Source organism: Andrena cerasifolii, chromosome 7 (genome assembly GCF_050908995.1).
Source record: "Andrena cerasifolii isolate SP2316 chromosome 7, iyAndCera1_principal, whole genome shotgun sequence".
NCBI classification, from domain to species: Eukaryota; Metazoa; Arthropoda; class Insecta; order Hymenoptera; family Andrenidae; genus Andrena; species Andrena cerasifolii.
Genome location: NC_135124.1, coordinates 6,933,579 through 6,946,864, shown reverse-complemented (window position 1 = coordinate 6,946,864; position 13,286 = coordinate 6,933,579). Strand labels below are relative to the sequence as shown.

General features: G+C 38.6%; 1 protein-coding gene across 2 annotated transcripts in view; it reads left to right on the top strand.

Moving 5' to 3' along the window:
- Nucleotides 1–13,286, top strand: part of LOC143371802 (rap guanine nucleotide exchange factor 2) — a 228,509-nt gene that overhangs the window by 57,140 nt on the left and 158,083 nt on the right. For both annotated transcript variants that reach the window (XM_076817410.1, XM_076817409.1), the window contains exons 3-4: nucleotides 10,434–10,561; nucleotides 12,358–12,441. In XM_076817410.1, the coding sequence (XP_076673525.1) occupies nucleotides 10,434–10,561; nucleotides 12,358–12,441 (212 nt within the window). The remainder of the gene's footprint in view (nucleotides 1–10,433; nucleotides 10,562–12,357; nucleotides 12,442–13,286) is intronic.

Below are 13,286 nucleotides of genomic sequence, written 5' to 3'. Positions count from 1 at the left end.
GGGCGTGCGGTAGTTTTAAACAAAATAAATAATGGCGTCTGTGCCGACGTCCTCGATCGGTTTTGTTCGTGGGACGGCGGAAGCAACCACCGCTGGGAGTCTTTGAAATTTCATTCCCGTGGAAACATTCAACGCGGTTTGATTTCGTGCAGCTCTGCTGATAGCGAGATCGTCGATCTTTGTCAGCTTTGATTGCACGATCTGTCCGATCCCCGATGTCACTGATTATATGTACCTATTGGGGAGCCCAAGGAGACTGGTTTTAAGGGTCAACGATGGGTTTTTAGAATTGTTTGTGAATTTTAAAAATTGTTCAACCTAGAGTTGAAGTAATTTTAAGAGGGGCATTCCACAGAAAGCGACCAATTTTTGCAGTTAAAATTGAAACATGATGTAGTCCACGTGAAATTAGAAGGGGAGAGGTTAAGTCGGGGTTAAAATGTGTCGGTTTAGAATTTTGTTTAGAAAATATATGCAGAAAAAGTTTCTCGAAAGCAGGTCAACTTTTCAAACTTCGAGGTCTTGTAGTTCCTAAACAATTTCGAGACTACTTGGTTCGTGACAATTTCATGTGGATTATATCATACTTTAGTCCCAGCAAAATTCCCAAAATTTCGTGCAAAATGTGATCGAGTTTTCATGGAATCTCCCGGAGATGTAAGAAACAGTGTATATCTGTAAGAAATATAAATAAGAATAATTATTAATACTAGACACACAATTTCTACGAAGAAGATATTTCTTCCGAAAGAGAAGTAATTTTTGCCCAGGAATTTTACTGAAATATCACGAACATAACGGTTCAAAATTTAAATTTTAACGCCACCGAAAAATAACACATTTCTCCCTCGTTTCGAAATCAATCTAGTTTAAATTTTCATCCTCCAAAATTTCGAAAGAATCCATCTATGACTGTCCCGAATTAATAAACCTGCTCCAACAACCCACGGTGAATTTTTTCGTTTTAATCTATTCGAAAATTATTTACTCCCGCCATTTCGAGTATTCTACCGATCACTCCCGTTTTTAATTACTACGGATGTAATTTAACGCGTCAACAATGGTACGTGTGCGAAACAAACAGGAGTTTTGGATTCGCGGAGGCAGATAAAAGTTTTTCGCAAGTTGAAAATTATGGATACATTAAGCAATCGTGGATACAAGTGTCGACAGAATGAGTACGTTCTAATTTATCAATCAGTTCCTTCGCTCGGTGCACGCCTTTGGTTGAGAATCTTCCACTCTTTATCTATTTTAAATTCACGAGCGACTTGTACCTGTATATTCTCAAACGTTTATTTACGTCTGCATCTGCATGCAATGAGCTGGGTTTCGAGTAATAAACGGGTTACTTGCACTTTCGTTGCACTCCGTCGCGAAGTCCCTTTAAGGGTGCAATTTCAAGGTCCATTTAAATGCCGTGTAATTTCAGGCACAGCAGTCTGTTGTGCACACAAAATGCGCATCTTATTCCTTCTTTGGACGTAACACTGTCATTATTTCGAGGTATTTAGCCGTGGGGAATTACTGCAAGGAGAAAAAGTGCTCAGTCAGAAATCCAATAGTAGGATTGGATTGTCAGACTGGAAACAGGAGGGTTCTTAATTCCCTTCCTCGTTTCCTTTCTTTTCACGTAACAGTGAAAAATATTGCTTCTTGACCTGATTTCCCACGAAGAGGCCTGGATTGCTGTGACGTTTCCTCACCAGTTCGATTAATAGCTTACGCTGATAAATTAATCATGCATTAATTAGTCATGTCACAGTGAATGCTTTAATCGATGTTCGTTTTCCATTCGATTTACTACTGATTCCCTAGAAATGCGCGAATCAAGAGTTACAATTGTGAAGCCTGATTAATGAATTAATTAACATAATTTGTCAATGCAATAATGGAATGGTAAAATGAAAATATTTAAGGCTTGTATAAAATTCCTTTCGAACAGATACTACTACTACTACTACTACTACTACTACTACTACTAATAATAATAATAATAATACGTCTTTATTGCTCCAACAAATTATGCTAGATTATTATACATTTGGTCTTTTTTTGTTCCCTTTTGTGGCGCAATGGGCGGGATTCAGCAAGACGCTGTTTTAAAAACCTACCCTGTTATTCTATTAAATAATTAACCTACAATTTACAAGTACATTACAGATTCGCGTTCTTGATATACTAATCTAGATGTCTTAATCAGACAAGAATTTTTGAAACTGTGAAACCATTCAATTATTGTCGTCCACATTCTTCTGTATCCTCGAAGGCAAGGGAAACGATTAAATAATAAAAACTACACCGTCTACGTGCTTTCATTAAAGAAAGACACAATGCATTTATATTTTTCGTGGATTGCTTTTAATTTAATTGGAACGTGCTAAGATACAATTCTAAAATGATACAGGAAATTACACAGAAGTGAAGGTACTCGTTTTAATTTCATTATTCTCTAGTTTCAAGTAGTTTCTTGGATTTCTTCCTGTCCGAGATATAGGGGCGATCAAATATCCACTGGATTGCATAGAAAGAAACACGACTTCGATTAAATTGATTAGGAAATGGAGCACCTCCGATCCATTTTCGTCCGTTGAGAAATGCACTGCTCTCTCTCCAGCCATTAGAGTCTAATGGATAGAAGTTTCGTTTCGGACACGAGGCTCCAGGGGGCCCCGAAATAATTGATATTTACGCCGATCCCCGCGGATCCCCTTTAAAAATCTTATGAGGCGCGCTCGTAACTCGGGGCTCATACGATCCATACGTGAAGGTCGTCCAGTGTTCGCTCCACTTTTCGCGCGAAAAAGGAATGAAAAAGGTGGATGGGAGAAGATCGAGAGGCAGCGAAGTCGAACAGCGCCCCTTTCCTTCTCTTGAAACGCTTGCTATGTTTCGGAGACCGACCGGCGCCGTGGAGAACCTCCATTCGCGTGCTTTTCTGCTCGCGGAGTCCGATATTTGCACTTGGAGAGAAGGAATCCTCTATCCCAGACCCACTCCAGGCGATTGTTTTCTTTTTCGAGTTTAAGTACTGTCGTCACGTGTGGCTCGAGCATTTTTTAAATAACGCTGATTTGAAACGTCATTCGCGTATTATCGATAACAGTGGGAGCAGGAAGGTGGAAATATTATGCAGGGTGCGTCGTGCAATGGTAGAACTATTGAAATATCTCTGCTGCATTTGAGGAGAAGTATTTATTGAAATTCAGAGATGCTTGGTATTATTTGCTTAGCTTTTTCTTACCCAAGTGTTGGGCATGGAGCGAGTAGTTTGGAGTTAAATTAAAGATATTTCTATTGGCCATGTGCTCTGCAGTCATCTACCTTCTTCGAAATTGAACAATTAAAGAATTAAATTTTGGAACAACAATTGTGTTCTATATTTTTTATTTACTTTCCGACGACGAGTTGCAATGTTAAGGGTACATTTTCGTGTAATCCATTCAAAATTTAGGTTTTTTTTAAAGAATTCTGGTAAAAAGGAAAAATCGAAAGTTTTTTTAAAATATATATGAGTATGGCTATCGTGTTACCACTTATTACAGCAAAATAATGAAAAGTCGATAATTGGTACATCTTGTAATTACAGTGCCCCGAAACCGGTAATTTGTTGCTAAAAGATGCTGAATAAAATCAAACCGAGTGGACGAAACTTTATGATAGTTGGTAATGCGATAGCGAGTTCATCTACGAAAAGAATCCCGAAAGAATTTTTGAAATCCGTCAATTAGTTCTTTTGTTTTAATACCAGAAGGACTTTTGAACCTATGTGCTTTAAGCTCTTTGTTCCATTAGCATTTGCAATTCTTAAACATCCTCATAACCAACAGCTTCTCTTTTCAGTTCGTTTTTATTTCATCAACTTAAAATCCACTGAGGAAATAAAAAAAACACATTGAAAATTCTAAGCTGAATGCATGTAGGATCTCTACAATTAATATACGCTACTGGAAATATCGCATTGCTCGAATATTGCACAAATTATCACTTGCACCTGACTCTGAATTAGTATTAGACAAATATTACGTGATTGAAATTTGCGCACCAACCACTTCGCCAATCACGTATCTAAAAAAAATCCGCCTCCCAGTAGCGTACACCCCAAACGATGGCTCCAAATTTTTGATTTACACCTGAAGACTGCTCGTTGGAAAGCAGTGTAAATGCCTATCATAAATCAACCTTGGAAGAGTACACGCGAGGTAGGTGGTCGAAATTGATGCACATAGAGAATGGAGACAAACGGAAACGGCCTCGCTTTAAATTCAGACGATCCCAAGTCACGGTCTGAAAAAGCGGGCAGCGATAACGGCTTCTAAAAGCTTCGCTTTTATTCGCGGCCACCTGTTCTCCTGAGATTATCCGGCCGAGAAAAAGGAGGATGGCACGGAAGAAAAGTGTCCCTGCGAAGCGCATTTCCACGCGGCTGTCTCCCATTCCGAACTGTTTGGCCGGCAGCACGGGGAATTCAGTTTAGGATTTTCCTGGAATACACATTTGTCTATCCTTAGATTGTAGCAAAAAGCCTGCACGCTACAACGATAGTGGAAAGCCCCGTTTCGGCCGCCTTATCTTAGCCGGCACCATGGTCAGCGTGACCATTACGCTACATTAGGGTAGCTGATTTTACGTCGTCCTCGGGGTTTGGACGGGTAATTTCGGGGATTACATAAATTGGCTGTGTTAGGTGGAGCTCGAGCATTGTCACGTACCGTCGTACCTATCGTTTTTCGCAGCGCACTGTGGCCGAAACGATAATGCTGCCTTCCCCAACGAGGATTTACTTTGGAGCAGCTTATGGTTTCTGAAGATCCCTTATCGAGTAGAATTCTCAGTGATTTCTCTTTAATTTTTAGCAATTTTAAAATATGTTGCTGTCGATGGTAATTAGGTTTGGCTGTATCAGGAAGAAGTGAATTGCATTGGTTCTCGTATGGAGTTTCTTTTATGTAGGGGAGACCGGGGCTAAAAGTTCCGGGGGTAAGTTGTTCCGACGGCTCTATCTTCAAAATAAAAAGAGCGTTGTACTTTAAATTATTTTTTCCGCGTGAGTTGATCACGCCACTCTGTCCCCCACTTTAATAGCGTCCGCGACAGCGAATTGTGTGGTTGTAAGCAAGGACCTATTAGTCGCGTACCAGATAAGTAAAAATTTTTCTATCATTACTTTTTGGTCTATTTCAATTATTTAACGTAGATATTATAGATTGAATCGTCCTTATGGATCAAATGACATTTAAGAACATGGTGTAATAGTGTTTATCGTTTGAATACATGTATAAGCAGAATAATCTTTGAAATTGCTACATGTGTCGGTAGGGGCTAGTTGTTACCGTGACTTGGGGCACGTTGGTACCGTAAAAACTTGCCCCGCCGCAAATAGGTCTGTGAAGATAGCACCCCCAAATTCGATTTTTTAAAAAAACTCAACGGCATTCGTTTGTCCTTCGTTTGCCCACGTTTGCCCATAAAAATTTTTTTTTTGTCCACCCTACAAAAAAAGTTATGAATAAAATAAAAAAATTGTCTTCATCACCCACGATGAATGCATTTCAATTTTTTAAAAGAAGGATACGAATATACCCGACCTGGCCACGTTTGCCCACTCTCAGATTTCATTTGCCCACCCTCCAGAATTTAAATAAAAAATAAAAACCTCGAAAAGAAGGGTACAGGTGAAGCTATCGCGTTAAAGTTCGATTTTTCTAGAAAATATTATCAAAATCGTTCTTTCAACGATGCAGTCCGTTAGTTTAGATGTAGAAGAGATTTGCCCATGCATTAATTTCGTATGCCCACCCTCCAGAATCGAATTATTAATAAAGATAGCCAAGAAGTGCGGTGCCCGTTGAAGCGATCGCGTTAAAGTTCGATTTTTCTGGAAAATAATATCAAAATCGTTCTTTCAACGATGCAGTCCGTTAGTTTAGATATAGAAGAGATTTGCCCATGCATTAATTTCGTATGCCCACCCTCCAGAATCGAATTATTAACAAAGATAGCCAAGAAGTGCGTCGTTGGAAATAATTCGAGAGTATCGCCAGACATCTGTTTACGTTTCGGCAGTGGCACTCGGCGCTGCGCCCCTTTAGTTAGGGTAGCAGCGCTGCGTGTCGTCATCGAACGTGCCGAAACGTAAACAGATGTCTGCGACACTCTCGAATTGTTTCCAACGACGCACGAAAGTCAGTCGGTCTACAGAGTTCGGGCGCAACTCTTGTGAGATCGTGCGTTCATTTACGGTTTGTGAAGTAACTGTGAGATTATATTATTTTCCGTTGTGCGATATCATTGCGGTAATTAGTGAAAGATGACTAGAAAACCACTCCGATATTATTCTGCACATGCTGCAGATGTGTGAAAAGTGTGAAGTATACGATGAGCGATACAAATTGAAGTGGATAACATGTCACCAAACACCTTTAACCTTTACGGTAAGAACAATCAATTTGATAATTCATTCGGAAAAAAAACGAACGGAAAGGTATTCGGTTTAACGGGTACCGCACTTCTTGGCTATCTTTATTAATAATTCGATTCTGGAGGGTGGGCATACGAAATTAATGCATGGGCAAATCTCTTCTACATCTAAACTAACGGACTGCATCGTTGAAAGAACGATTTCGATAATATTTTCCAGAAAAATCGAACTTTAACGCGATCGCTTTAACGGGTCCCGCACTTCTTGGCTATCTTCATTAATAATTCGATTCTGAAGGGTGGGCATACGAAATTAATGGATGGGCAAATCTCTTCTACATCTAAACTAACGAATTGGACCGTTGAAAGAACGATTTTGATAATATTTTCGAGAATAATCGAACTTTAACGCGATCGCTTCATCTATACCCATTTTTTCGCGGTTTTTATTTTTTATTTAAATTCTGGAGGGTGGGCAAATGAAATCTGAGAGTGGGCAAACGTGGCCAGGTCGGGTACATTCGTGTCCTTCTATTAAAAAATTGAAATGCATTCATGATGGGTGATGAAGACAATTTTTTTATTTTGTTCATAACTCTTTTTTGGAGGGTGGTCAAACGAAAATTTTTGATGGGCAAACGTGGGCAAACGATGGACAAACGAATGCCGTTGAGTTTTTCCAAAAATTCGAATTTGGGGGTGCTATCTTCACAGACCTGCCGCAAATGTATAAATTGTTTCCGCTGTGCTTTAAAATGCGAACATATGAATGAAAGGCGGAAAGGGACACGACTTCGATCGAAGATATGCGTAAAGATAAATAAAAACTGTCGCTTTTCGTTTTCTTTTAAAGATAATACATTTTTGTCGGTCCGAACCTTCATAAATAACCATTATTAATAAAATGCTGCTTTATTTCATTAGAAAATGAAATATTTCATTAAAAGGCAACTCTTATATCATAGTAACAACTTACCCCAATGCGATAACAACTTGCCCCATATAGGGGTAAGAAGTTCCGCTTCGATCAGCCACAAATAAATTACTTTCTATGGGAAACCTATTACAATATATTAAACACAAGCGTAAAATCAGAAGATATAATAAATTTAACAAGAAATTAGTCAATAGTGAAGAGAATAACTACATTATTTTCCAGTCATTTTTTATGTTTTATCGAAATCGGAACTTTTAGCCCCGGCCTCCCCTACGAATTATTAGGTGCTTGTACATTTTAGTTTGGAATCTGCAAATTAGCTCGGGTCACACTGAAAGCTTGCAGACACTCGATTCTCTCTTCTAAAATTCTTAGCTTCTTCTACCAAGCTCTTTAGGTTTAAGACCCTCTGTGTACTTCGCAACATATTAACCCACGCAAGGTGCACTCATCAACCACTAACAAGGAGAGTATTTTAGGTGTCCGCCTCCGATCATTTTGATTTTTGGATATGTTATAGAGAACCGAAAAATAAGAAATACGTGTTTTTTTATTTTTCCCTGTTTTCATATTTGGGGGGTGAAAGCTGCGTTCAAAGTTAGGGGTGAAAAATCATTTTTGTGGAATATCTCGAGAACTATTAGAGATAGGGGAATAGTGTGAATGGACGAATTTTGTGTCTTTGAATGCGAAATATGACTGACTCACCAGATTTTCAAAAATCCGCAAAACTGATTTTTCAACCCTAACTTTGAACGCAGTTTTCACCCGCCATATATGAAAACGGGGAAAAATAAAAAAACACGTATTTCTTATTTTTCGGTCCTCTATGACATATCCAAAAATCAAAATGATAGGATGCTAACACCTAAAATACTCTCCTTGTAAGTAGATTCCTATGAACTACGGTTCACCAGGACTTCCAAACTTCTACAACTTGCGCTCAGCTACGTGAAACTTGGTTCAGCAGCCAAGACCCCTCCGCCAAAATCCCACCCCTTTACCTAAAAAAAATCGCATTCCCAATAATCCACGCATGATCCAAGAGTATCCATCAGCGAAGACTCCAGAGACTTCAACAAGTCGAATCGCCTTCAGCGTTCATGTTTCGCCCGTAGGTGTTGCAATCTTCCCCCGTCGCTGTTCATGAGATCAACCCCCTTAATCTCGTAGCATCGATTATCACGATGGTCGAGGTGCATTATAATACACGTCAGGCGCACAGGGCGGTTTAATTATCGTAACGGCGACGTTACTAATTCACTCGTTGCCGAGGCTGGAGTCGCGTCGACGAAGGCTCGCTCTTTCTATGGAAGTCGATGAACGGGGCCTGCGGATCAAGCGTGGAAATTGAATCCTTACGTTTCTCGATCCCTTGCGCCATCGATCGCCGCTGTTCGACCACCAAACAAGGACGGCAGCGGGCCTGCTCGGGCGAGTGTCTACCTTCTGATAATTCCAAGCACAAGGACGGCTGCACAGTAACAACGCGCGGGGTATTGCAAATTACTCGTCCGTTCCCATCGCGCTCCAAGAACAATGCTTGACCAACAATTGGCGAGCCGTTACGGCCGCCGCGGAAGTGCATTTGGTTATTAACTTTTCGAACGACTTTAATGACGGATCCTAGAGGAACTCCGGGGACACGTGTGGAACCGGTGTGTTAGTCGAGATTTGCAATATTCATGAATTGTACTGGGATCCGGAGAAAATGGTGGCGGGGGTTGGGAATTCTAATTAATTCGAACGGGGGGAGTTGTAGCTGTGTTTGTGGGCGTTTGATTAATTTGCTGGTGGATGTTTGTATTAGATTGCTGATGTATTCTCGTTTATCGAGCTCTGTTTGCTCGAGGATTAAAGTGATCGGGTTAAAGTACATAGAAATTATTGTTTAGCAGGGAATATGCTCTGGGTAGTGTTAGCAGCGTAAAATATACTTGCCAAGCTAATATAGCATTGAGTAATCAGTAAATCATTCCCTTGGTCGGTTAGGCGACGATTTGATCGGGCTCAGGTCTGCTTCGTCTGAAATAATTAATAACAGAAACGTAGACTGTTCAGGAACATTCATGAAAAATAAAAAAAATAATCGAATCAGTTTATTAAGGTTGTGGTATTTGTCACTGCAAATCAATGTGATAACTTCTAGCTCGGTATTTAGATAAAGATGAAAAGAAACAGGGAATAAAACAGCAGAAGATGTGAGTAAATAGTTGAGTGGTAAAAACTGTTCGCCACGGGGAATGCTTCTCATTTTATTGAGTTTGTCTAGTCGTACCAAGTGGGTTACCAGTTTTACCAATCAATTTGGGTAACCGTGGTATGGAGATCAGAGTGCAAGATAGCATGGCAACATTAGGGTCGCATTAGAGGCAATTGCTTTGGCGCGCGTGTCTCGTTCGAGTTTCGTATGTATTGTTCCAACGACACCGATAGGTCGATAGCGAGCACTGGATTCGAATGGCGCACTTCTGGTAAGAACACTTGTGCGGGAACTTTGCAAACAGCGTAATCCACCTTGAAAACGCCTTTCGCACGTGTCGACTTCGAACAGCTCGAAGATAAGTTCTTGGGACGGCAGGCATTCCATTAAATGCAAACAGCAGATTTCAGTTTGCCTATATTTCTCGAGGTTCGCTGTCAAATAATATTTTCGAGAGGCTTGCGACATGGGAGATCTTTAAACAATAAAAATTTATGGAAATTTTAATTATTTGTTGAGTCACTACTTTTGAAATTATTCCAGTGAATATGTAATTAAGTCCGTTGCTTTTTTCAGGTTTATTCCACCTTGAGTGATTTTCATACATATAGATATGTATAATGAAATAGCTTTTGTAACATTCGTTGAGTTTATCCTCTTGTTATATTTCCACTTCTGCCTTTGAAATATTTTTATTCACAAGTAAATGAAAGTCGCTTCGGGTACAAGACTGATTAGCGAGGAGAAGAATTAATTGGGAATTTGGTTTTAAAAAATATTTTAAAATAATTCCTTTTTGCCACAGCTTGTTGCACAGTATTTTATTTCTTGTTTTAATAAGGCAGTATTTCATTTCTTTCCCTTCTGTTTCAGGATCTACAGATCATATATTATGGTCTGCTGGGTCTGGAAGCATTACGTCCGTGCAGAGATTCCATTCTCCGTGGGCTTTGCAAAATTGTCCGATACGAGAGGCACCATGCGAATCACGTTCTCTATTAGTAAGTACTTATCTTGATTAATCGCAAACATCCATGCAAAGTGTTTTAAATATTTCATATGGAAATTAAATATAAAGTATTCGCATCTCTGGTATAAACGCGTCATAGCAAGAGTCGCGTAAAATAAAAAAAAAATTAAATATACACCATATAAATATTTTGCATTATTTATTATATTTCATTTTTCATAACACTGTGCATTTATACACATTATTGTATTCATCATAGCAGTAATATTATATAAGTTATTTTCAAATATTTAAAAATACATACCCTTTTACCTGCGTCAATAAATTAGTACGCATCTTTTCCATAAAAAGTTTTCTACTGTTTCTGAAATAGAGATTGCAGTGAAACTGTCAGCAGGAAATTTCTTTATCGACAGCTTTTTTTTTACACACGACGCTACTTTATCGACGCGTTCCCTTTTTATCCCACGCAGAAAACTGCATAATGCTCTAAGCGAGCGTAGATGTCGCAACACGCTCCTCGCTGTATCCTCCTATTCCAATTTCCCGCCATTTCAAAGCGTTGTCGGTATTCCTCTGAGGCAGTGAAGTGTGTTTCGTGCATTCAAAAATTCAGTATAAAAGCAAGAAATGTTTGCGAGAAAGTTAAAAAACACTCTTGTTAGTAACATCTACAACTATTTGTTTGAGGGAATCAGTAAATGCAAGGGTGGAAGGTTACAATACATAGTATCTTTGAAGTACGAACTCATGAGTTGCATTTAACCTCCTTCCCTCAAGACTCCATACGATGATAGAATATATCGACGAAATATGCATTTATTGTAAGTATATATCAAATTAGTTATTGTTCACATTAATAGGATTTAGTATAATTCCTCGAACATGTAGTGCATATCATTCAGTTTTTTCACATACATCAATGTTTCTTGAAACTTTCTTGGTTAATTTCGTTAAGAAATTTTCCCATTTTCAATATGGCGTCTATCATTTATCTTGATATATAAAGCAGAAAGTGTTTGTGTGTTTGTCTGTCGCCTAAAAACTTTCTTGTCCCAGCTGATTGTGCCTAGCTAATCCAGATGAAGGTGACTTAAAAAAAAAATTAATAAATTTTAATTATTAATAATTAATAATTTTTTTTTTATAAAACCTGAATCTAAATTTCGGGCGAAGCCGAGTAGTAAAGCTAGTACGAAATATTCCCGCGTTTTCTAGTCTCCCACATTATCTATATATTTATGAATCCTATATTCGCCTGTACACCTATGATTCACGTATATGTTTACGAACGCGTAGAATGCATTTGTTATCCACAATAATCCATCTTATAATTATAAACAACAAGCTCCTTTGCATTCGTAAAATACTAAATAGTTACTCGCTATTTTCTTGCTAACGGAACCAGAAACTTCCGCCGCGTGCAGTCAGCTGTGAAAAGAAGAATTCGCTATTAATCGATAGGGATTAGTACTAATAATTTCCTCTATTATCATAATTGATATATGGTTTCATAAAACTGCTTATCGGATATTACTCTATTGTTACAGTTATCTCATAGATTTTTTATCATGTTAATTATACAGTAAACTTGTTGTCTTCATTAATATTTTCTAAATTTAAGTTTTTAGTTACAAAATTATTTCTTCTCTTTAGACAAATATAGTTTGGCGGTTTCGCTTTTGTCAAAAACTTTTAATAACGAATTTAAGTGGACAATAAGTTTAATATACAAGGTGCTCAATTGTTATCTTAAAATATTTACTTTAAGCATAAGAGTTTCTTTCTGTATAAAAATTTAAACTACTATCATTTGAAATATTTCAGCACTGGCGAATTGGCCACAAGCTGGTACATTCTGCTCTCCGGTTCTGTATTCATCGATGGCTCCATGTTCCTGCCTCGTTCAAGGTAGGATTTGCACATACACTCAAATTTAATCTGCTTCGTAAATAGCGAAACAAATCATTTTTAAGAGGAAACCAATACGTAAGGTCCTCTGCTATGTATTTTTTAAATCGAATCCAGTTAAATTGAATTGTTATGTAACTAATATTTCATTGAATTTTTCAATATAATCCCATCGAAACACTTGCATAAACAGTAGAAATATACAAATGTCACTCACAGGAATAAATCAGGGATCTCTGTTTTATAACGTCCCCTCAAATTTTTATCTTTAACGTTTACCCCGTACTTTCTAAATCTCATATCGTTTTGTCATTCACTAGGAATCGCAAAAGCAATATGTTTCTCTGAAATAAGTCACTTGAGCTGATTTATTTCAACAGCCTCTGGCCTAGTAGAATCGATTTAATTTCGCGTAGAATCTACATTTCAAAATTCCAACTCGTGACTCTTGGCACGCGACAGGTTTATGTACCCGCCTTTTTTTTTTGTTAGCATTGCGACGACGTCTGTGAAACACTGTTATCGAAATCGATGCGGTGCTTGTAACTTCATCTCGATTTCCAACGCCACTCAGCAATAAATTGCTTTTCGAAAGCACGCTTCTGATCCAGTTAACGACTGATCGCGTCCAGCTTATTGCAATTAGGTCGGATTTCTATCGTCGCGCGGGTCCATTTCTCGTGGCGTCACTCCAACAACGTCGTTTTATCTTCCCTTTTTCGTCCTGCTTTCAATGGTATTCCATACCGAATTCGTTTTACGCGAAGAAGCTGCTCACATTCAGATAGAAATCGATCGTGATACGTGTATTTGGAGAGTGTTTGCAGGCGTACCGGGTGTACGAA